The sequence below is a fragment of the Nomascus leucogenys genome, chromosome 15 (assembly GCF_006542625.1).
Source record: "Nomascus leucogenys isolate Asia chromosome 15, Asia_NLE_v1, whole genome shotgun sequence".
In the NCBI taxonomy this organism is placed as follows: domain Eukaryota; kingdom Metazoa; phylum Chordata; class Mammalia; order Primates; family Hylobatidae; genus Nomascus; species Nomascus leucogenys.
In genome coordinates this window covers 62403051-62427530 of record NC_044395.1, presented here as the reverse complement: position 1 = coordinate 62427530, position 24480 = coordinate 62403051, and the positions used below count along the sequence as shown (strand labels likewise).

Sequence of the window (24480 nt, the reverse complement as noted above, 5' to 3'; positions counted from 1 at the left end):
CAGGCCACGGAGACCTGTAAGCACTGGAGGGCAAAAGTGACACATTAAAGAGTTTCAGCAAGGGCTTCAGTGGTCAGACCCGATCTTTTAAAGATTACTTTGGCAGCAATGGGAAGAACATGGGGCAAGGCATTTGCAGAAAGATGATGCTTGCTAGTTTACAATCTGACTGGGAAGAGAGGATGCTGACCCAGGAAACTGTCAGTGATGTCCAACAACACATACATGGCAGAATACATTTAAAAATTAAGTACCAAACAACCAGTGAGAAAAAGCTTAGAGTTCAGAGGAGGAATAGGTAATTGTATATGCCTCCAAAAAGTGCTCTGAAAAAGAACCAAAGGAGGCCAGAATGATCAGGGCTAGCGGGCCCAACGAAGGTGCAGGGCTTCAACTGAGTCTTCAAAGATGGGCAGGATGTAGTGAGAGAGAGAAGTGATGACTGAGTGTGCTTTGGGAAAGGGAGAGTGACTAGGAAGCAGAGATATTCAGCACAAGCCACCGAGGCTTCTGTCTTCAGTTCCCATGGGGGAGCCACTACCATGTCAGTCCAGGGCTGATTCCTGGGAGAGCCACAGAGCAGACAGACATCAGCAGCCCCAGAGAGACACTTCTAGGGGAAGGAAGTGTGCCAAGACCTGTGCATGCCAAATGGACGACATGGCCATGAACATTTAAATCGACGTCTCTGGGTGGGTCACTTCTCCCGTTACCATGGCAACAGGGCTGTTCTAAGGAAAAAGCAGCTGCTAGCCAAAAGCTACTACTGCTGGCTCACTGCAAAGCTGAACCTGTTTGCTCCAATTCTCCAGTGGGGCTTAATTATCTCAAAAAACTTCTGTGCAAAGATTCTAGACTTTCCTGGAGTGGCTTTTAGATGAAATGATGACTGCTCCTCTTCTCCCTCCAATCCATGTCTGCTGTCACAGTCTTCCTTAAAAATCAGGCATGATCATGCAACTCTCCCATTAAAACTGTCCAACAGCTCTCCTGCTGCCTACAGGATAAAATCCAAACTCCCCGGCATGGCATTTATAGCATCTGCTAATGGTGTCTCACATCTAGCCTCATCTCCTATCACCTCTCGCCCCCATCCCTTGCACACTTCAGCCACCAAGCTTCTGCCCGGTCTCTGAACATAGCACATATCAGGCCCTTGCACATACTGTTTTGTCTTTCTGGAATACCCTTTGCCACCTTCTTTCTCTGATAGATGTCACCTCCACAGTGAAGCCTTCCCTGATTCTTCCTCCCTTCCCCATCTGTTCTTCACCGAATTGCCTTTTCTTTAGAGGAAGCCTCACTTTTTTATGTGCATAGCACAACTCTCTGCACACACCTCTATGATAGCATGTATCATAGTGTAGTATAAATATTTGTTTTTCTCCATTGTGCGCTAAGTTTCCAAGAGGAAAGAACCAATACTTCATCTCACTGTAAAAGCCCGGCACACAGGCCAGTGTCTGGCACACAGTGGGCTCTATTCTGTTGATGAATGACTAATGGCTGCCTGGATGAACTGCACATGTTAAGGGCACAATGTCTGGCTTGACAGAAATAATTCTGAGACAATATCTTTAAAGAGGCAACATGCTTATAGAGGTGCATTTTTTTTTTAATATTTAGCACACTTCCTAGGGGGAGGATTAAATGTCCTCTTCCCATTGACATCCAGCTTGGCTTGGTGACTTGCAGTGCTTTCCCTGTGGAAGAATTAGAACCTTGCTGTTGACTGCAGTAGTGGCCACATGCTTTGCTCTGACCAATGAAACATGGGTGGAAGTAACATCTGGCACTTCCACGCAGAAGCTTTATGAACTAGCTCATGTTTGCCATTTGTCCTTTTCCTCTTCCATGACACTGGCAATGTCCCATACAGAGGCTGCTCTGTCAGGCTGGGTCTCCGAGTGAAGACAGTGTGGGATGGCTTTAATAAAAATTTAATTTAATCATGATTATAATTTAATTATAATCATAATTACATTATAACTAAATTATAACTAAATTTCTCCTTAAAACAGCCCTGTTGCCATGGTAACGGGAGAAGTGACCCACCCAGAGACGTCGATTTAATCATTCATGGCCATGTCGTCCATTTGGCATGCACAGACCTTGGCACACTTCCTTCTCCTAGAAGTGTCTCTCTGGGGCTGCTGATGCCTGTCTGCTCTGTGGCTCTCCCAGGAATCAGCCCTGGGCTCATATGGTAGTGGCTCCCCCATGGGAACTGAAGACAGAAGCCTCAGTGGCTTGTGTTGAATATCTCTGCTTCCTAGTCACTCTCCCTTTCCCAAAGCACGCTAACTCATCACTTCTCTCTCTCACCACATCCTGCCCATCTTTGAAGACTCAGTTGAAGCCCTGCACCTTCGTTGGGCCCGCTAGCCTTGATCATTCTGGCCTCCTTTGGTTCTTTTTATAACGAAATTAAAAATCATGATTATAACTGAATTACAAAGTTTAATTTTATAATTACATAAGTTATATTTTATAATTCATAAATGAGGCACAGAGATTAACAATAAAATAGAATAATAATAATATACTGTAATAAAAGTTATGGGAAAATGACCTCTCTCTCTCAAAATATCTCATTGTACTGCACTGAGAATAACTGACACCACAGAAAGTAAAATTGCAAATAAGGGGGACTGCTGTACCTCTAAGTTCTAGCTGTGGCTCTAGCTACATGTATGACCTTAACAAGTCCCTTCTCCTCTCTGGGCCTCAGTTTCCTTTTTAACAAAATAATGAAGTTGAGCTTTCTACTCTAACTCTGTAAATTTGTGCTAGGATTTTACTCCTTGCCGCTGTCATTTCACTCTTTTACCCCCCTCTACCAATTACATGGAATGGCTGACACTTTTGAAGTGTTCCTTTTTGTCTTTTTTTAGGTTAAACTTACATACAATGATATGCACAGGTCTCAAGTGGACCATTTGGTGAGTTTTGACAAATGCATACAGCCACATGTACCATGTCCCTAACAAGATAGTGAGAGCACATTTTCAATACCCCAGATAATCCTCTTGCATATCATCCAGTTAATCCTTTCCCTCCAGAGGCGTGCACTATTGTGATTTTTTTCCACCATGGATTAGTTTTATGGCATGGTTGGCATTCTGAACTCCTTGGCTCTTTGAGTTGTCTAGTTGTTCAGGTTGCCTATTCTCACACTCCTGAACTCCAGGCATGCGAAGACGAAAGAGAAATTCTTGGTGGGTTCTCAGGACACTCACCCATGGTTCTGCAAGTTCTCTAATTTTCTGAGCCTCTGAGTCACTGACAAAGTCATGGTAGAGCGCAATGTAGGGCTCCAGGTGGATGACCTCCTTCCGGATGGGCTGGAGCAGCAGGTAGGCGTTGGAATTGGTCTCATAGGAACAGTAGAGGCTAGGGATCTGGTAGAGAGTGGGCTGGAAAGAAAGAATAGGATGAGCATAAGAGAATAAGGGTCTAGGAGTAAAATTCAACTTAGGGTAACTATGGCATAAAAAAATTGGAATGCAAGAGATACAGAATGTGGTCATTCTGATGCTTCCCAAGTGAGCTTTATTGTTTTAAACGCATCAGCTCTACCCCCTCATGTTATCCCAATTCTAGCTTCTCAAATTCTAGCCAGGCCTCTACCCCTTTCCCTTTCCCTGTGGAATCCTACCTGGCAACCCAGGGTCTGACATAGCCCCTCGTAGATGTCTCTGGTCTGCAGGTGGGGTATATTGGGCCTCTGGATGACAGCCTCAGCTACCAACTGGTTGGGGCTCTCTGCCAAGAGCCTTTCATATTTCAAGACATTCCTGGCCATCCTCTTATTATCTGGGCCTGGAAGAAATCAGGGCAGGGAATATAAAATAGGGATTAACAAATACTGGCCTCAAGGAGTGCCACTAAGGTTTCCTCCAGCTTCACTGCTGCACAGGATAGGCAACTGGATCTCCTGAATAACTCCTCATGTCTACGCACAGGAGGACGCAAGGCCCTCACTCCCAGAAGACTACCTGGTATTTTTTAAAAGACTGACTTGATCCTGGTAGATCTGAAGGTGCAAAGGGCTTTGGGAAGCAAAGTGGAACTTAAAACTCTTAGGCCAAGGGATCATGAGGATGGCTGCTCTGGGATAGTGTGATGGTATATACGGGGATGATGAAACTTCATTCATTCATCCATTTTTTCACCCATCCATTCAGTAAATCTTCAATGAACATCAACTATTACCAGATAATGTGCTACAGGCTGACCTCTCAGAGTTTAGAGTCTAATGGAGAAAAAGGACATTAAATTATCACTTACAACAAAATATGATAAGTGCAATGAAAGAGAAGTCCAGAAAGCCAAAGCCTATTGCAAAAGGACCCAACCTATTTTTCCTCAGAGAATTGGAAGCCAATTCATTCTTGTCTCCACTAGATCTTTCAAATCTCCTAACTGGCCTAGACCCAGAGCAAAGAAGTGTGAGGCAGAGGGACTCTAGACTTTGGCTCTAGACTGGATTCCCACAGGGCCCTTGGGAAACCCAATAAATCTTGTGTCTTGTTTGTGCCCACCTGTTTGTACCCAATTTGGCTGCAAGATGCCCCATGCGTTGGCAGAGCTACCCGTGGCCTGCTGGCCTCTTTGCATGACTCTCAATGCATCTCAGAAGGAGGTGCTGAATTGTTCTAATGCTCCCAAAGTATCTTTCTCTGAGGAGCCCAGTGTGCTTCTAACCACAACCATCACCCTGGCAAAGGAGGAAAGGAAGGGGCAGAAATTACCATTCTGTTTTAACAAGAGGAGAAGTGAAGTTTTGGAGAATGGAAATTATAAGCCCAAAGCCCAATGAAAATATTGCAAAGCCCAAACCCCAATGAAAATATTGCAAAGCCGGAAATAAAACTGGGAATCTCAACTTGCCATGTTCTATTATCCACCTATAAAAGCACACAATTTGAGTGGATAGCAAAGATTTTAATAGATCAAATGCAAAGAAATAAAGAAGGGTTGGATTATAATTTTGTTTGTACCACTAATCACTCATGTGTTTGTAGACACACAGCTACTTCCTTATCCTATTGTTTGCTAAATTATCAGAAAGGAATAATGTTACTAAATGGATTCATTAAAAAGTTATGTATACACGCAATTATAAAGTCCTATATGAAACACTTTAGAAATATTAAAACAAAATAGTGATTTTGCATCTCATTTTAGTATCTAAATACTAAATACTCATGCCTGTAATCCCAGCATTTTGGGAGGCCAAGGCAGGTGGATCACTTGAGGCCAGGAGTTTGAGACCAGCCTGGCCAACACGGCAGAACCCCATCTCTGCTAAAAATATAAAAATTAGCTGGACATGGTGCACATGGCTGTAATCCTAGCTACTTGGGAGGCTGAGGCACAAGAATCACTTGAAGCTGGGAGGCAGAGGCTGTAGTGAGCCAAGATCATGCCATTGCACTCCAGCCTGGGTGACAGAATGAGACTCTGTCTCAAAAAACAAAACCAAAAAACAAACAAACAAAAAAACCACACCCCCAAAAGCAAAAGCAAAACAAAACAAATAAATACTGTATTAAAAAAAAACTAGGAAGCCATCTACCACTAAAATGTTATGCAAATATATACATATAACTTTGAAGCAAACATTTCCAAGCAGATAGCTGAGTTAGGAAGCATCTCCCTCCTGTTTAACTCATTTTGTTGTCAGCAAGGGACTCCCTGAAGCGGGGTGATGCTGAATTCTGTGACCTACTGGCTGGGCAGGATGCATGCATCACAGAGTGAGACCTGATTTAAAGGGAAAAACTGATATCTCCCTTTGAGCAGCTGAAGTGAGCAATCCTGCTGGGTCACTTTCCTTCTTACGTACATAGTGCACACTGATTTCATCATAGTGCACACTGATTTCATTCATTCTTGGGTCTGCTTCCAAAATCTGGGTCTTTAAAATGTCTCTTAAGAAACTGGCTCCCACTCCTGGACTTTTTCCCACTGAAGCAAGGCTAATATATCATTGATTGGGTGGAGGAAGGAAGCGACAGGTTGATATCTTCTCAGCATTTTCCAACTAACTTAAAAATTTCCCCCTGATGCATTGAATAGCACGTAAGATTTCACCAAAATTTGAAGTGTGACATGGATTATGAAATTAAGATAATAAAGATAGGGCCAGGCACAGTGGCTCATGCCTGTAATCCCAGCACTTTGGGAGCCCGAGGTGGGGGGACCGCTTGAGGTTAGGAGTTTGAGAACAGCCTGGCCAACATGGTGAAACCCCGTCTCTACTAAAAATACAAAAATTAGCCAGGTGTGGTGGTGGACGCCTGTAATCCCAGCTACTCGGGAGGCTGAGGGAGGAGAATCGCTTGAACCCAGGAGGCAGAGGTTGCAGTGAGCTGAGATCGCGCCACTGCACTCCAGCCTGGGTGACAGAGTGAGACGCCACCTCAAAAAAAAAAAAAAAAAAAGATAATAAAGATAGATAGCTGTATTTCTCTTGCAGGAATTAAAGGCCAGGAGCAGAAGGGAGTTCCCCATAAGTCAGACCTGTGGCTGGCTTATCTTTCATCCATTACGTACTGTAGAGAAGAAACTCCCGAGAGAGGCTGAGGGCACATGAAACATTTCCTGCCTGTCAAAAAAAAAAAAAAAAAAAAAGAAAGCATTAACTTCACTGAGGATATCTCCTCTGAACAAACTATTAAATGGATTAAAAAAAAACCATAAAATATTCTTACCATAAGTAGGTAACAAGGCTCACTGAAAGGAATAGCAGACCAGAAATGCAGAGATCTGTGGCCTCGCTGCAAATCAGGTCTCACCAGTCTCCTCATTTACTAATGACTTATGACCACCCTTACCAGGCAAGGTAGGAAAATAAATGAAAATAAAACTTCTTAAAGTGCTCTCAAATCTTAAAGCCTGCAAAACCACGTAATTGCAGGGTGTTGTTATTTGTTATATTATATTTAATAATATAACCAAAGTTAAAAATATTTAACCCAATATGGAACTATAAAAACCCTAGTAAAAATATAATTTGTTCTCCAGATTCAGTTCTTCCCAGAGTCCACAAAGTTAGTGGAGGGAGGCAAAGAAAGAACTAAAATGGAAACATTGCCCAGTGCACAGGAATTAACTCTCCCTGCAGCCATTCAACCTGGGGCTCAACATAGTCAAAAGGAAATAGGGCTTTCCAGACAAATCTGGGGAACAGAATCTCGGATGGGTATCCAGCAGTCCTCTTCCGGGTGCTGCCAAATGATGATTAACTGATAGAAATGTATTTCATTCCAACCCCTTTACTTTAGCATATTAACAATTCACTTTTAATGATAAAAGCAATAATAAGCATATTATGAAACATATGAGGAATGGAAAAAAATTACTAAACCAAAATCCAGGGACTGAAGTACTTTGGATAATATATAGTTTTTACATAGTTATAAGCATATTTTTATACATTTCACATCCTGATTGTTTCACTTTACATTGTTATCAGGAGTATTTTGATATCATCACATAGTCTTCACAGACAGCATTTTTAATGGCTGCATTTTATTCCATCCAGAAGACACACCACAGAGAACCTAACCATTCCACTACTGTTGGACAAATATATTGTTTCTAATTATTTGATATCATGAATTACTCTGTTCTACATTTAACAAAGAATACTTGAGTAATCTATGAATACCTTGTAATGTCAAATATTAACTCAAGGTCATAGCTTTTCAAACTCTTTGTGAGATGAAAAGAACCAAAATATAATTTCACATATTTTTAAAACTTGAGAGTCTTGTAATAAAGTAAAATTATATTTTACAAAGAACTAAGAGTTACTTTCGGTGTCTCAGTTAAGTTTCTTTGGAAATAGGTACACTAAGCAACATTAAATGAAAAGAGAACATATATATGTATGTATCATGTAATAAGAACTGACATTTATCCAGTAAGTTGCATGTGCCATGCATGCATTCTGTTAAGGGCTTTGCCTGTATTAGCTCACTCAATCCTCACAGCAACCCACTTCAGGTGAGCATCATTACTCCTCTTTTACAAATAAGAAAACTGAGGCCCAGGGAAGCCAAATAAGTTGCCCATGTTTTCACAGCATTTGAACCCGGGTCTGTCTGATTCCAGAGCCCATAGCTTAACCACTGTACTCTACCATCTCTCATTATTAGCAGTTACTAAAATTTTTTTTTACTAAAATATATAATGAAATAAAATACATTAAATTTTATATGATAATGAAAGGTCCATAGGGACATTTACTTCTAATTTACTAGAGGGTGAGGAGGAACATAAACCATCTATAAGATAATGCCTTATGTGTTCTGTTACTGGGGAATAAAAACATGCTATAAGAGCCCCAAGGAGGAAAGCCTGGGGAGTGAGGAGAACTCAGGAAGACTTCACAAAGTAGGTGACATTCGAGCTGTGCCTTGTAAGATAAACAGGATTTCACCAGACAAAGCAGGATGTGGAAAGCGAGTAGAAGAGAAATCCAAGCCATCAGAGTTAGAGGGAAACAAAACAAAACTAATCAATAATTGGGTACAACATTTGAAACTCCGCCTTTCAGGGTAAGCTGCTTTAGTTTCTCTTTGAGTCTTTCCACGTCGATTCTCCATTTCCTTCCTCTATTAAAACTCAATTACTTCTCACCCTTTCTTACATCGCAGTTATTCTATTTGGCTTTAACACACAGCAATTTAGCAGGAGAGTTAGGAAGAGCACATACACAGTTTTTTTTTCTTTTTTTCTTTTTTTTTTTCGAGACGCAGTTTCGCTTGTTTCCCAGGCTGGAGGGCAATGGCTCGATCTCGGCTCACCACAACCTCCACCTCTTGGGCTCAAGCGATTCTCCTGCCTCAGCCTCCTGAGTAGCTGGGATTACAGGCATGTGCCACCACACCAGAGTAATTTTGTTTTGTTTGTTTGTTTGTTTGTTTAGTAGAGATGGGGTTTCTCCATGTTGGTCAGGCTGGTCTTGAACTCCTGACCTCAGGTGATCTGCCTGCCTCAGCTTCCCAAAGTGCTGGGATTACAAGCGTAAGCCACCACACCCAGCCAACACATACACAGTTTTACAACAAAGATCCATTCACCAGGAACTTCCATGAAAGGAACAGGACTGTTTGCTGCACTGAGAGTAAATCTGTTTGGGCAGCAACACATGGGTTTGGACCACACACATCCTCCTCCCCTTTCTCAAGAAAATGGGGAAAGGAAAAAAAAGGTAGGGAGCAGAAATGGTTTACTAGTTTTGGAAACTCTAGGGAACTGGTTGCATGGAGATTTTTGCAGCCTACCCTTGAAGACTGTACAACTCAGGTGGGAAATGGGGTTAGCTATACAAAAGCTATACCTTACCCAGTTATTGGTTAGTTTTGTTTATTGGCAGCTGCTTTATTTAGGGAAATGAACTTCTATATAAGGCACAACAGGGAGTAAGTAGATCAACAGTGCCAAGGAAAAATAACACCTGGAGGAGGCACTGTGGCTGGTACTACAGAACAGTGACTCCAGCTCTGTAACCAGACAGGAGTCACATTACAGTTGGACTCAACTGCAGATGGGAAAATCTCATAATCAAACTTCTTTGTCCATGGCAATATCATGGGTAATATCTGTGATTAATTATGAGTTGCTGAGAGCACAAAAGAGTGAACTACATTTACTATGAACCCATTAACTATTTGTGAATAAAGCAGCTGCTGCTACAGGTGACAAACTGCCTCCTACGTGGGAAATAATGATTGTAAAGTAGTCAATGCATTGGAAAGAGCACTGGACTAACAGTCTAATTCTAGGTCTATAAGCTTTGTGACAAGTTAAGAGTCTTTCGGAGACTCAGTTTACTCACATGTGATATATGGAAATGATAAAATAACTTCCCTGCTTGACTCACATTTGGTCTTATTGGGAAGATGAAACAGACGAAGACGTGAAAATGCTTAGAAATTGTAAAGCAGCTATAAAGGATTTCACTTAGTATAATAAAAGCAGTGAGCTTCACTTACTCCCTTACCTGGAAATAAGCAAAGGCCAAGTGATCCAAGGCATCTTCTAGACTTGCCTCATCCTCTGTCTTCCACTCTCCGTAAGATCCTCGGAAGAGACTGACAGCCTCCTCCAGCCATGGAATGGCATGGTAATAATCCCCCATGTCATAGGCCACCTACACAGAACACAAGTACCATCGCTAAAGCCTTATTCCACAGGTAGAAAAAGAAAATGACAATTCAAAGAATAAGAGGGACTTTGGAATCCAAGAAGGCAGGTTTTAATTTCAAATTCATTTTAATTCAATTTATTAAGCATCTACTATATACAATGCATTGTACTAGGTGGAGAGGAGACACAAGGGTTCTTGCACTTAAGGAATTTATAATCTGAAGGAGAAGAGAACATGACCTCAATTAACTCTAATTTGGGACAGAATGTCACGAGTGCTCCAAGGAAAATGCATACTATGCTGTGGTGGCACAGGGAAGGGAGGAGACATGGGAATCTCAGAAAGCTTCCTGCAGGAAGTAGCATCTGAGACAGGCCTTCCTTGAAGAAGGAAAAGGATTTCAGTGAGCAGAGACTGGGAAGAAAAGCATTTTAAGACAAGGGAATGGCAGAAACAGAAATCTAAAGCAAGAATGTGTTCAAGTAGTCCATCGTGGCTGTAGCTAGAGTGAAAAGAAACAAAAAGTAAACTTGAAACAGCATCATGGCCTAAGCAAATTACAGTCTTGAATGTCATATTTTTAGGAAGATATTGCTGGTAGCAATGTGAAGAATGGATTACATTCATTTATTCATTCATTTATTCAATATTTACTAAGTATTTTCTATGTGCCTAGTGGCCCTGTCCTGTAAGAGCTTAAATCAAGAGGGGGCACATGAGTAAGCCAATAATTGTAACACAATGCATTAGACACCATAATGAAGGTAGACATGGGAATGCTATGGAAGCTCAATGGATCTGTTCTGTATTAAATGCTGGAATGCTGGCAACATGGCAACATGTACCAGACATAGCTCCTCTCTCCTCATGGTTTACAGTTAACTAGAATACCACAGCTGCAAGTGGAATTTCCTGGAAGTTGATATTGGAGACAACATGGAATTGTAAAGTTACAGACTAGGAAGAACTCTTACGAAATGATCTAATTAGGGTGTAACTTCCTGACAGGGAAAAATCCTAGAGATATTGCAATTCTGCAGCCTAAATAATGAATCATTTTTCCTTCAAGTCTGCCATTAACCTGCTGTTTTATTTTTCTGCACCTCAAGTCCTATTTGTAAAAAGGTTGAGCTGAAAAATGCTAAAAATGACTGAACTTTTCATGCCAAGTTAATTTGTTTAATTAAGATTTCCATGAGTAACTTCAAGTCCCAGCAATATGGTAGACTGAAACAACTGGAATCCTTCCGAATGCAAATTCGGACACTTTGAATAAACTATAAAAAGCGTTTTATTATATATTTTCAAGAAAAAAAAAAACAACAGAAAATATCAGGTACCAGAAACAAAAAAGGGCTAAAAGCCCAAGCCATAAGCTTATCAGCAGATGCTGACGTTCCCTAGGATGGGGGTGGGTGTTAATCATAGTAACCTTGGTGTTCAGTAACCTTGGATTATAATGCCCATATGAGGATAGAAGATGAGCCATCCTTAGACCTGCCCCAAGCCCAGGAACTGGAACTAAGACACCCTCATGAAACTGGATTCTGTAAAAAACTATACCTTAGGAGAAAAGGTAGACCAGGAAAAATATTGCCTGCTGTCTTAATGAGACAAGAAGATCTGTTTGTTCCTGTCTAGCTCTGTGTAAGAATATTCTCAATTTTGAGCCTCTACTTCTTGTGAGTATAGGGTTTGAATCTGCAATATTCATATGGTCAAGGAACTCCTATGTCAATAAATAAATATAAAAATGGATCTAAGGCCAGTGAGAGCACCAGAGTTTCTGGAAGAAGAACACCCAAAACTCTCTGGAGAGATATTCCCACAACTCTGGGCACATGGATTCTCTTAGGGGGAAAATGTCCTGCTGAAAATAAGCTCCCAAACATGAAAACTGTATCAGAAAATAATCCATCATGAGCAAGAGTCAACAGACACAATAGCGTGATGATGGAATTAGACAATCAAGAACTTCAGAAGATAGGCTGGGTGCAGTGGTTTATGCCTGTAATCCCAGCATTTTGGAAGGCTGAGACAGGAGGATCACTTGAGGCCAGGAGTTCAAGACCATCCTGGGCAACATAGTGAGACCCTTATTAAAAAATTAGCTGGATATGGTGGGGCATACCTGTAGTCCTAGCTACTCGGGAGGCTGAGGTAGGAGGATCACTTGAGCCCCCCCAGGTGGGAGGATCACTTGATAAAGGCTGCAGTGAGCCATGATTGTGTCACTGCACTTACTTGGATGGCAGAGCAAACCCCTAAGAAAACAAAAAGAATTTCATAAACTAGAAATTTCATAATCCATAGAGGAAGGGATTGGGGAAGTACAGATGAAACAAATTTGGCCACGTGTTGACAATTATTGAAGCTTATTCTGTGAGTTGGCAATATCACTCCCAGGTATTCATCCAAGAGAAATGAGAATAAATGTCCACAGAAGGACATAAAAGGATGTTAATAGAAGCTTTATTCACAGTAGCCCAAACTGGAAGCAATCCAAGAATCTGTCAGCAGGAGACTGGATCAACAGTTTGTGGCATATTCATAGAATGGAATACTACTTAGCAATAAAAAGAAATGAACTACTAACAAATGATACAATATGGATGAATTCCACAGATATAATGTGCTGAGTGAAAGAAGCTGGACTCAGAGGGGCACATACTATATGGTTCAGGATCACAGCTACCTGGGCAAGGGCAGAGCAGAAGGGATGGGGTGGATGGCAAGGAGGATGAATGGGGTTTTAGCTGTATGTAACATGTTTTTCTTTCTAATATATATTTTAAAAAACGAAACCAACATAGCAAAATTCAAACATATATTCATTACAATAATAGATATAATTGCTTATTATATTATTTTATGTTCTTTTCTTATATTTGAAAAGTTTTATCTCTCAAAATAAGTAAATAAATATAGAAAGAAAGACTGCCAGTAAGACTTCCAGGAAGTGACTTACTAAATTTTCAACATACGGTTTTACTTTCAGAAAGGCCTCACTAATGAAGCATATGTTAGTACCATACATCAAACTACTTTACCTGTCTTAAATTTAAATCAGCCATGAACATGATGATTGAGCTCTGATTCTGCTCAGGATCCCAGAAAAGAGAAAACGGTACATAGAGAGACTCAAGCAGCCCACTCTGCCTTAATTTGGAAGACTGACTCTCAAAACTTGGAATCAGGACACATGAGACCCACTCCCAGATCTGTTGACGAATACTGTAGGAGTTACGAAAAATACACCTTACTGCAATAAACATCTTCAAAGTTAAAATGGATTTGCTCCATTGCTTTTTATAGCAAAGGCTGGCAAAGAGTATATTACAAAATGATCTCAAGTGTGATTACAACTTATAATCAAAGATCAGTTAAATACCTCAGATGGGGGGCGGGGGTGTTCCTGAAGTCTATTTCCTCAAGTAAGGTTAAAGTGAATGGCCTTAGATTTTGGACACTACTTTAATTTTGTACTTCTAAATGCTTAGGAAATGTTGCATTGGATTCCAGAAAGTCTCAGGAGGCTGTTTCCATGATCCTATCTTTCCATCACCATCTCTTATCCTTTTCCCCAACCTTGCATCCCTGACCCCCTGCTTTCTCTTTCTACCCAGGGGTTCATGCACTGGCAGGGTGCTATAGTTAGGGTGAACAAAGGACCATTTTTCCCAGTTCATGTCTGTTGTTCTAGCATAATTAATAACACCCCTTTCAATCTCTAGAGTGTCCTAAGTATATAAACACCTTAATTACTATGGAAAGGGCCTGAGATTTGGAGTCAAAAGACTGGGTTCAAGCTTTAGTTCTGCACTTAAAATTGCATAATCTTAGGGCAAGTTATTTACTCTTTCTGAATCTTGTTTTCTTTCTCTGAAAATGGAAATGATATCAAATTTCCAAGTTTACTGTAAGTATTAAAAAGAAGTATTTTATCCATAAGAAAATAGTTATTTTATCCATAAGAAACCAGAGCCAAGCAATTGGCCGTCTCTTGAATATTGTTACCTTGCCGACTTGGAAGCAGTCATCCCCTGTGAGAGAAAAGAGCCGTTTGGGGCTGTACAGGTTGGTGATGGCAGAGCCAGTGACTCTCTGAAAGACACCTCGGGCCAGGCCTTTCACACTGAGCATGTACACGTCCTGCAGCCGCATCAGGGCCCTTGCTGCTCCCTCAAGGTCCTCAAAGGCTGGAAGGTCTTGCTCCACCTTCTCATAGCCATCCTTCAGAGCTGTAAAGGTAGTAAAAACATCAACCCGCCATTCAAGAAACAGGAGTTGGGCATTTAATACATGGAAGGCATGACCACCTGTTCAAATATTTAATGATATCAAGTTGGATTTGTCTTTGTGTTCCCAGAGGCAAGCACAGTTCCTGGCACAGGGTGGACACTTCATGCAATTCTGAATGAGGAACATTCAGAATGAGCGAATGAGAAATAAAACTTAAGGCACACAGCTTCATTACATTGTCCTATCCTGTATGTTTCCAGGAGTCTCACTCTTTAGGGAGACAACTCTTCTTTTTCTTTTCTTTCTCTTCTCTTTTCTTTCTTTCTTTTAATAGAGATAGGATCTTGTTCTGTTGCCTAGGCTGGAGCACAGTGGCATGATCATAGCTCACTATAATCTTGAATTCCTGGGCTCAAGTGAGCCTCTCACCTCAGCCTTCTGAGTAGGCAGGACTTCATGCACACGCCATAACATTCATCTAATTTAAATAAATTTTTTTGTAGAGACAGGGTCTTGCTATGTTGCCCAAGCTGGTCTCAAACTCCTAGCCTCAAGTGATCCTTCCAACTCAGGCTCCCAAAGTGTTGAGATTATTGGCATGAGCAACTGCACCCAGCCTCTTCTCACTGTTAGCTTTCCAAAAATCAACAAACTTCTTTTTTTTTTGAGACTGGGTCCTGCTCAGTCGCCCAGGCTAGAGTGCAGTGGCGCAATCTCAGCCCACTGCAACCTCCACCTTCTGGGTTCAAGCGATTCTTGTGCCTCACCTTCCCAAGTCTACAGGCATGTGCCACCATGCCTGGCTAATTTTTGTATTTTTAATAGGTTTCGCTATATTGCCCGGGCTAGTCTCGAACTCCTGAGCTCAAGCAATCTTAGCCTCCCAAAGTGCTGGGATTACAGGCATGAACCACTGTGCCCAGCCCAAAAGTCAACACTTTTTTTTTTTTTTGGAGACAAAGTGTCACTCTGTCGCCCCAGGCTAGAGTGCAGTGGTGCGATATTGGCTCACTGCAACTTCTGCCTCCCGGATTCAAGCAATTCTCCTGCCTCAGCTCCCGAGTAGCTGGGATTACACGCATGTAATCCCACCACACCCCGGTAATTTTTATATTTTTGATAGAGACGAGGTTTCACCATGTTGGTTAGGCTGGTCTGGAACTCCTGACCTCAAGTGATCAGCCCACCTCAGCCTCCCAAAGTGCTGGATTACAGGCGTGAGCCACCGCACCCGGCCATCAACAAACCTCTTAAAGCACAAAGTAGAATAAATTAGGAAAGTGATCTTGCTATAGATGACACTGTAGTGACAATTTAATGAAACAGAAACTACTAGAAGACTGTTATTTTCCATACATATATAAATGGAAGGATTTATCTTGTACTTCGTCACAGGATTGTAGCGAACATCAAATGAGACAATTAATATGAAAGTGCTTTCTAAGGTATAATCATATAAACCGATTAGCAAGGGGGCCTAATTCTTTGTGCTAGCTAGAGCTAAGGATATTTAAGTAATACCCACCTACTCCATTACCCTTTGAAATCACATCCCAACAGAATCTCTCTCCTTACCACCGAGTCAGGAGACAGAATCTTCTCTCTTACCCTCCAGCCCTCCTCCTCATTACCTCGGATGTTCTCACTGGCCTCCAGACTATGTACCACATTCCTCCAGTCAGACTGCAGGCGTTTGATGAGAGTAAATGCAAGCAGAGGGTTAGCCACAGGGGTTGTTGAATCCTCATGCAAAGAAAGTACCTTGTCATAGAATCTGAAAGAAAGGAGTAGAATGATCTCACCTCCTGATACAACCACTACACCTAGGGAAGGCTGGCATGGTGTGTGTACATTAAGAATAGCTAACATTGACATGCTGAACCTCTTGAGATTCACATAATAGTCCAACCAAAAAGCCATGCAAGCCCAAAGAATATGAAAACTATAGATACAACAAAAGTAGGGCCACTCTTTCGTTCACTGAATGAGTCAGTCTATATTAATCAATTACTGTATTTCAGGCACCATGCTAGAGATATAAAGGCAAGACAGGGTCCAGCTCTCAAAGGGATCACAAAGTCTTTTTCTCCTGTCATCACTGTATATGTAATCCTTAGTATCTGGTAGAAACTCAAAAACACTATTGAATTAATTATAACCACTGTGATATGTGCTATATAGTGGTCCCCAACCTTTTTGGCACCAGGGACTACATTCACGGAAAACAATTTTTTCCACGGACCAGGGGGGTTGGGGGATGGTTTCGGGATGAAACTGTTCCACCTCAGATCATCAGGTACCAGTTAGATTCTTATAAGGAGCACACAACCTAGATCCCTCGCATGTGCAGTTCACAATAAGGTTCACGCTCCTATGAGAATCTAATGCCTTGGCTGATCTGACAGGAGGCAGAGCTCAAGCAGTAATGCTCCCTTGCCCACCACTCACCTCCTGTTGGGGAACCTGCCTCCTAACAGGCCATGGACTGGTACCAGTCCCTGGACCAGGGGTTGGGGACCTCTCTGCTATGAGAGAAGTGAGCATATAATGCTGCAGCTGTGCAGACAGGACAGCTCACCCAGGTGGGAGTTAGAAGGGGGAAGGAAAGGCTTCCAAGAAGAGATGGCATTTGATCTGAATCTTGAAGGATTTGTTAAAATACTGAAAGCTATTACTTATTGAGCTCCTACGATGTATTGGCCTGATGAGTGCTGTAAATAGATTGTCTTATTTAATCACCCCCACCTTCTGACCTACCCTTAGCGTAGATTTAATTTTACCCATTCCACGGAGAGGAAACTGAAACAAAGCCCACTGTTAGTAAAGGGCAAAGCCAGGATGGAACCCAAGTCTGACTAACTCCAAAACCTGGGTTCTCAGCTGATTATGCTATATGTTTTCTTAAGGAGCTAGAACAAAGAAGAGAATAAGAGTATTTTTCAAGCCAACAGGAACCATTAGTGTACAAAGGCACAGAGGCTTGAGATATATTTGTAGTAAGTCAATCTACACGAGTTATTTGCTAGATGTCAGACTCCATGCTAGATTCTAGGGATACAAAGGCAAGACGGGACCCAATACTCAAGGATTTCATGGATAAGAAAATAACTGTTTTTCTCATCACTCTATATCTAAATTCAATACATATTTCTATGAAAGAATGAATGAAGTATACTCTCCTAGGAGCTAGGGACAAAATTCTGAATAAGGAAATAATCTTGGCCTCAAGGATCCACAGTTTAGTGAGTAGGAAAGACACAAATAATTACATTACAGATGCAATACCAGATTTAAGAACAAGGCTTAGTGGAGAGGACAGAGAGGGGATGATTAATTTGGCCAGAGCAGGTTAAAGAAGGCTTTAAGTGAGAGTGGTACTGTTAAAACTATGACTTGTTCACATATATAAATGTGTGAGAGGGTGGGGAGGAGACCACTTCAAAACTGCAAGCACAAGACAAGGAGAGTCTGAACCACGACAGCGACGGAGAATGGACTGGGTTCAAGGAAGGAGTTTAGGAAGTGGTGATGACTGTAAAGGGGAATGAGAGGTGGGATTGTCTAGCACACTTCCAACCTTTCTAGCTTGGCAACAATTGCAGAAAAGGGCAGAAATGGTAGGGCCTGAAGTGATCATCTTTCTAGTTAATTTCCCTTCTCCAGTGTCCTTCAACAGTGTTTATATAGGCAAAAGATGCTGTTTCCTTTCCTGGTATACTCTGGTTAATTCCATTTCTAAAACACCGATGGAATTTATATTAATGACATTTATTATCTATAACAGGGCAGATTAAGGGTACTATTCCTGCTCTCCAAGAGTTTTCCCACTTGTTTTAAAATTATTAACTTCAAAAACAGTATGACAAGAATGAAAGTAGAAGAAAAAAGAGTTTGTGCAAAGTGAAAAAAAATGAAAGTGTGCAAGAGCACAGGAGACTGTGAGTCCTGTGGCAAGAGTGGGTGACTTCTGCGAGGAGACAGAGATGAAAGTAAAAAACAGAGGAAGTGGCAGGGTGGTAGGATTTCAGACCCTTGGAGCAGAGTCTGATCTGAGGATTTCTAAAGAGTGAGGTCCTCAACTATGAAATGAAGCCTGAAATAGAAGATGACTGCCTCGAGGCTTCCAAGGAGCCGAATGTTCAATTCAACGTAAACTAAGGAACAAGAACCCGGACCTGGGTCTCCCAGTGGGGAAATGGGAAGCCTGTCAAGTCCCAGGGTGTCTCTGATCCCAAAGACAAGGCAGTCTGTGAGCTGAAGCTCTAGGGTTTTGAAATGAAACCAGCCTCCAGGGTGTGGGATCTTTACTACCCATTGTTTCCTGCTTTGGCTCCATATGGAACTACTTAGGGAAAGATATTACACTGCTTGATGAAAAATCTTAACAAGCGGAGACTTGGGCTTGAGTCCAGCTTAAAGAGTAGGTGTCCAGGAACAATTGAGGCTGAGAGAGCAGTGATTTTATAAGACAGCTAGATAGGAAGGAACTGGGGGGAGACCTGAGACTTATTCTAACCCAGCCTCCAACTATCATTGTTTCCTCATCCATAAAATGAAGGAACTGATCTAGTCTAGAAGATTTCTATGGATCTTTTCAGCATGCACATTCTGTTATTTCTTCCCATCACCCCCTCCACAACTGAATAAACAGATTCCTCATTAGCTTGAGGACTAACGTTTAATAGGAATCAGAGGAAACTGAGGCACAAAGGTAAAATGGTAAAGCAGAGAGGTGAATATTTGCCCCAAGTCATGCATCAAATCAAAAGTGCTGTCTACTTCCTTGTTTTCTTAGCACCCCTCTTTGCATGTTGGGGTTGATTTGTTTAGGTCAGGGTTTGATCTCTATTGCAGCACATCAATTCAATCCAGTGTTTAGATATGTCATTTTTCTGTCACACAAAGAAAAAAATCTCTCAACTGATAACTGAGGTTGGCTTAGAATCCAAAAGTTGGCCCTATGCCCAGCCTCTGAGCACATAGCGGCTTCCAGAGACTGGAAACTGAGTTACTGGATGCTGAATTCAAACCTCAGGGTTTCCTAAATGTCTTTTTGCGTTAACAAATACTGCTGAGAATGGAAAATCAGATCCTTTCCTTCAAGAATCTGCACATAAAATTTGCAACCCAATCCCTGCATTAAACATAGCCTGGGCAGGTTATCCAACCACAATACATGGGCTATTTCACTTCAATATGTTTTGCCTTTGGAATTCAGAAATGGTTTTCTCTCAGTTCTTCTGGGACATTCTTAATGCTTAATCCTTAGCACAGAAAAAATTGCTGCTGACACTTCTCTCTCACTCTTGGTGGTGTTTTAAACTGCAAAAACAGCAACAACAAAAGCTAGGGTAAACTCTCTTTATATATATGACTAGTATATGTACCATACTGGCATATAACTATATATACTATAACAAGTATAATTTTTATTCATTAACTTGGAGTAGGGAGTAGTTTCAACCTCAAGAATATTGCATTTTTCTATCTCAACTGAGAGCCTTGGAAATAGCCTCTCAAGTTACATAAAGTCACCAGATTGGGAGTATAGAAAAATTAGCAAGAACTGCCAAAATTCTTGTTTTAAAAAGCAAACATAAAGGCTGGGCACAGTAGCTCATGCTTGCAATCCCAATACTTTGGGAGCCCGAGGAGGGAGGATCACTCCAGGTCAGGAGTTCAAGAACAGTATGGGCAAGAGAGCAAGACCCTATCTCTACCAAAAACAAAACAAAACAAAACAAAAACAAAAACAAAAAAACCCTAGCCAGGCATGGTGGTGTGCACCAATAGTCCTAGTCACTTGGTAGGCTCAGGCAGGAGGATCACTTGAGCCAGGGGTTTAAGGTTACAGCGAGCTATGATAGAGCCACTGCACTCTAGCCTGGGTGACAGAGCAAGACCCTGTCTCTTAAAAAGCAAACATTTCACTGGGTTTTAGAGCAGTCACTAGAGAACAGAATGACAGAATGACAGTCTTCAAAATATCAAACTAAACTACAAAATTAACTGTTCATAAGTCACCTGAGAAAATAATCGAGAACTTTTCCGATTTGTTTTTTTATCTAGGCTGTCACAATCTTAGTTAATACTTAGAGACAAAAGTGGGGCCTAGTTTCACTAGTTGGTCTTAAATAAAATAAAATAAAATAAAATAAAATAAAATAAAAAGCATTGCCGGGTGCGGTGGCTCAAGCCTGTAATCCTAGCACTTTGGGAGGCCGAGGCGGGAGGATCACAAGGTCAGGAGTTCGAGACCATCCTGGCCAACATGGTTAAAAATACAAAAAAATTAGCCGGGCGTGGTGGCGGGCGCCTGTAGTCCCAGCTACTCGGGAGGCTGAGGCAGGAGAATGGCGTGAACCCGGGAGGCGGAGCTTGCAGTGAGCCGAGACGGCACCACTGCACTCCAGCCTGGGTGACAGAGTGAGACTCTGTCTCAAAAAAAAAAAAAAATAATAATAATAATAAGCATAAAGGCTTAGCATTTGTCCAGCAATTGTTACATGCCAGGCACAATGATAAATACTTTTACATGGTACTCTTAATCCTTCTAAAAACCCTATGGTGGTAGGTACTATTTTTATCATCATTTTACAGATTAGGAAACTAAAGCTCAAAGAGGTAAAGTAACTTGTCCAAGATCAGAGCCAACGATTCAAATACAGGTCTGGTAAACTCCTGAATTCACTGTTAACCACCATGTACTGTGGCCACTAGAAAAACCTCAATTAGTTAGGGGCTTGGTCTATGTCTTGGTATAACAGATAAAAGAAGTGGTAGGGATAACATAGCATAATAGGAAAAAAGTTGGATAAACGATCAAAACAACTGTGTCCTAGTCCTGGATTTGCTACCTATTAGATTTATTAATACAATCTTGAGTGAGCAACTAGACTTTAGTTTTCTCGTGTTTTAACTGATTTCTCAATAGTTAACAGTGTAATACAAATCTATTTCAAAGCATTGTGTGTGACAGAGAATCAAATGAGATATGGTTTGTATGAGACCTCCTGCTGTGACAAAGTTGTGACAATGACAATGGTGGAAAGACAGTGAAGGAGACCAGCATGGTGGAATGGGGTTGGCCAGCTGCTTTGGCCAAAACGCTTTGAGTGCTCTCTTCTGAGAATGTAACCTGAAAGACCAGCAGGGGGATTTTGACCCCCTACTCCCATCTCCATCGGAGCTACCCAAAGAGATAACTGGTATGAGAACAAGCATGGGTAGCAGGGAGCATGCTGGGCTCTGAAATCAAAGAGAAAAAATTCTGTCCTATTTCCACTAATAACCTTGGACTCCAGTGATTCTGGGCTATGAACAAAAAGAAAACATTTGGCTCGGTCAACATGGCCCCATAGAATACTAGACAACTATGCTATTCCAAAGAGTGACAATAATTACTGAAATGATCTTCATTTATTGTTAAAATTAATACATACCTATATTGTATATTGTCACACTATTTCAAGCTGTTTATACGCAAGCCACATACTTAAGGACAAGCACCAAATTAGCTCATTCAGTCACTATTAACAAGATCTCTTGCAAATACTTTCCACTCACAAAATGCTTCTCTTCTACATAGCTCTCTCACAGTCATGTGGTCACAAAGTTTTGCACAGGGTGACAATGGGGTTGGGGGTCACACTGGACCTCAGAGTCACTCCCCATTCCACATACCTTCTTCTCATGTCACGCCAGAATCAGTATTATTACCACATATATTCACACAAAGTTTTAAAAGCAGTGCATTGTGCTGTCTTTGTTCAATGAGAAGGTCACATGATATAAGTACAATATTAATATATCCAAATAGTGACGTGGTCATAGCCACTCTGTCGGTGCTGCAGGCTTCTTGATGTCCCAAGCAGAGAAGGCGCAGCACATATTCATACAGATGGTATCATATACAATCATTTATCTTTCACTTTTGTCAGTTGGACACTGCTAAGTGGATACACGACTATGGTGCCTCAGCATCCCAAGTCTGACAATATTTTATGCCACAGTGTGTAGCACTAGAGTTTGTTGATTGTATCCCAAAACTATATTAGCTAAGCATCCACTGCTGTGTGCTACACTCAGTATCTTCTGCATCAAGTATGTTTTTTCACAGTGCTTTTTTGATATCAAATATGTTGACACACGTATAACATCTCAGTTATCATTTATTTAGTATTTAGAGAGCTTCTACATGTGTAAAGAGAAGGAAGAACTGAAGACATAGAGGGCAGTGGACATCTCTGATTAACAGTCATGGTGCTACAGACCCAAACTCCTTGAGGACAGAGTTGGCTCTTGTTCACCATTTTATCCCCACTGCCTGGAACACTGCCTGGCTCTTAGTAGGCACTCAAAAATATGTTGTATGAATTAATGAACTGAAGCATTATTCATATAGCGACCTGTACAGTTACTCAGCATCACTCACATGCAGAGTATGATATCCACAGTGTCGTGCCCATCCAATCCCAATGACATGTAAATCTCACATATGGTGGAAGGTTGTCACCTGACTCTTAACACCAAACATCAGCTCACTCGGTCATGCGGTGTTTCACGATCGCCCCTTGAAAGGTCAATACTTGCGTAGCTAAAGCGCCACCATATTCTCTCCATCTCACTCTCACAGTGTCTCTGTCACAGCACTGTCCACTGTGTCTGTGTCAGTGTGACACAGGGCCTGGGGCTCACACAGCTTCGCACAGCACATTGTGAGGTCCTGGAGTCACCCTGCCCCGCTCTTCCACAGTGTATCAACTTTGTTGTGTGACGCTGGATACGGGGGGGACTGTGTGTGTGATGGAGTCTGCAGTCCCACAGAGTGTGACCCAACCGTCGCCAACACCTCATGCCACGGAGTGTCGGGGTCCCACACAGGGTGACAATGGGTCTAGGGGGTCACACTGGCCCTTAGAGCCACTCCCCACCCCACGCCACAATGTCTCAGTCGCACGGTGCGACAGTGGGTCTGGGGTCCCGCGCAGCATGACAATGAACCTGGGGTCACACTCAACCTAAGTCACCCCACCCTGCGGCACAGTGTCTCCCACTGAGGCCCCTCGGTCGCTCCCACTCGCCGTACCCTCACCTAGTCAGGTCCCGCAGCCGCGCCTCCTCCCCGCGAAGGTACCGCCTCAGCAGCCCCAGCAGCCGGCGCTCGGGCGCCAGGGCGCGCGCGACGCTGGTCAGCGCCGAGAACGTGTCGCCCCGAGCCGCAGCCCTTTCTGGGTCTCCTGTCCCAAGCGCCAGCACCGCCAGCAGCGCCGCCAGCCGCGCCCCAGGACCCATAGCCAGCGCTCGCGAACTTCTCCTCAGACAGTCCTGGCCGCGCGGCGCCAGCCGCTCCCGCCCTGGCCTGCCCCGCCCCTGTCTCCGCCCCCTCCTGGCTCAGGCCCCGCCCTCTGGCCCCGGCCCATCCCCTCCACCGCCCAGTCTCGCCCCACGCCCCGACTCCTTCCTTGTTTCGACGCCTCACCTCGCTCTCTAGCCCTCAGCTCCTTGGAATGCGTGGGGGATTCCTGCAACATCAGTCTCCGCCGCCCTCCACTAAACCGCGACCCTGGTAGGGTGTTTCCACTGTGCCCATCACACTAGGGGAAATTGAGGCGGGGGCGGGGTGAGCGATGAATTCACAGGTCTAAGGCTGTGACTATCCCCAAATATTGTTAACACCATGCTGACAGGATCCCCAAAATATCGCCCCTCTGTACCATGGAGTGGGAATACACAAACACCACTGGATCCCCACAGGGACCTCCAGAAGAGTCAATTATGCGTATGTGAATAGGTGCGCAGGCAAAGAGCGGCAAGAGGGCAGCGGGGAGGAAAACCCTCACAGAGGGCGTGACATCTGAGCCATCTGAAGAATAAGTAGGACTCTATCAGGATGTGAGTATATGACAAATCTAGGACTTACAGAACCTGAAACTCTGGGGTCCTAAAGTCACTGCTTTACACAATATAGAGTCACTTAAGCAAATAAAAATATTATTATTATAGCCTACTAGGCTACGTACTCTATTTCCCCCCTCTTATGCATTTCCCAGGCAATGTTCATTCATTCGACA

At 42.5% G+C, this 24480-nt stretch overlaps 1 protein-coding gene across 2 annotated transcripts in view; it reads right to left on the bottom strand.

The window, feature by feature from the left end:
• Positions 1-23759, bottom strand: part of P4HA3 (prolyl 4-hydroxylase subunit alpha 3) — a 38586-nt gene extending 14827 nt beyond the window's left edge. For both annotated transcript variants that reach the window (XM_003254725.3, XM_012504659.1), the window contains exons 1-7: positions 23502-23759; positions 16039-16181; positions 14183-14406; positions 10019-10168; positions 6562-6613; positions 3659-3822; positions 3240-3416 (exon numbers count right to left, since the gene is read on the bottom strand). In XM_003254725.3, coding sequence (XP_003254773.1) covers positions 3240-3416; positions 3659-3822; positions 6562-6613; positions 10019-10168; positions 14183-14406; positions 16039-16181; positions 23502-23701 — 1110 coding nt within the window. In that variant the 5' untranslated portion in view covers positions 23702-23759. The remainder of the gene's footprint in view (positions 1-3239; positions 3417-3658; positions 3823-6561; positions 6614-10018; positions 10169-14182; positions 14407-16038; positions 16182-23501) is intronic.
• Positions 23760-24480: the final 721 nt, after the last annotated feature.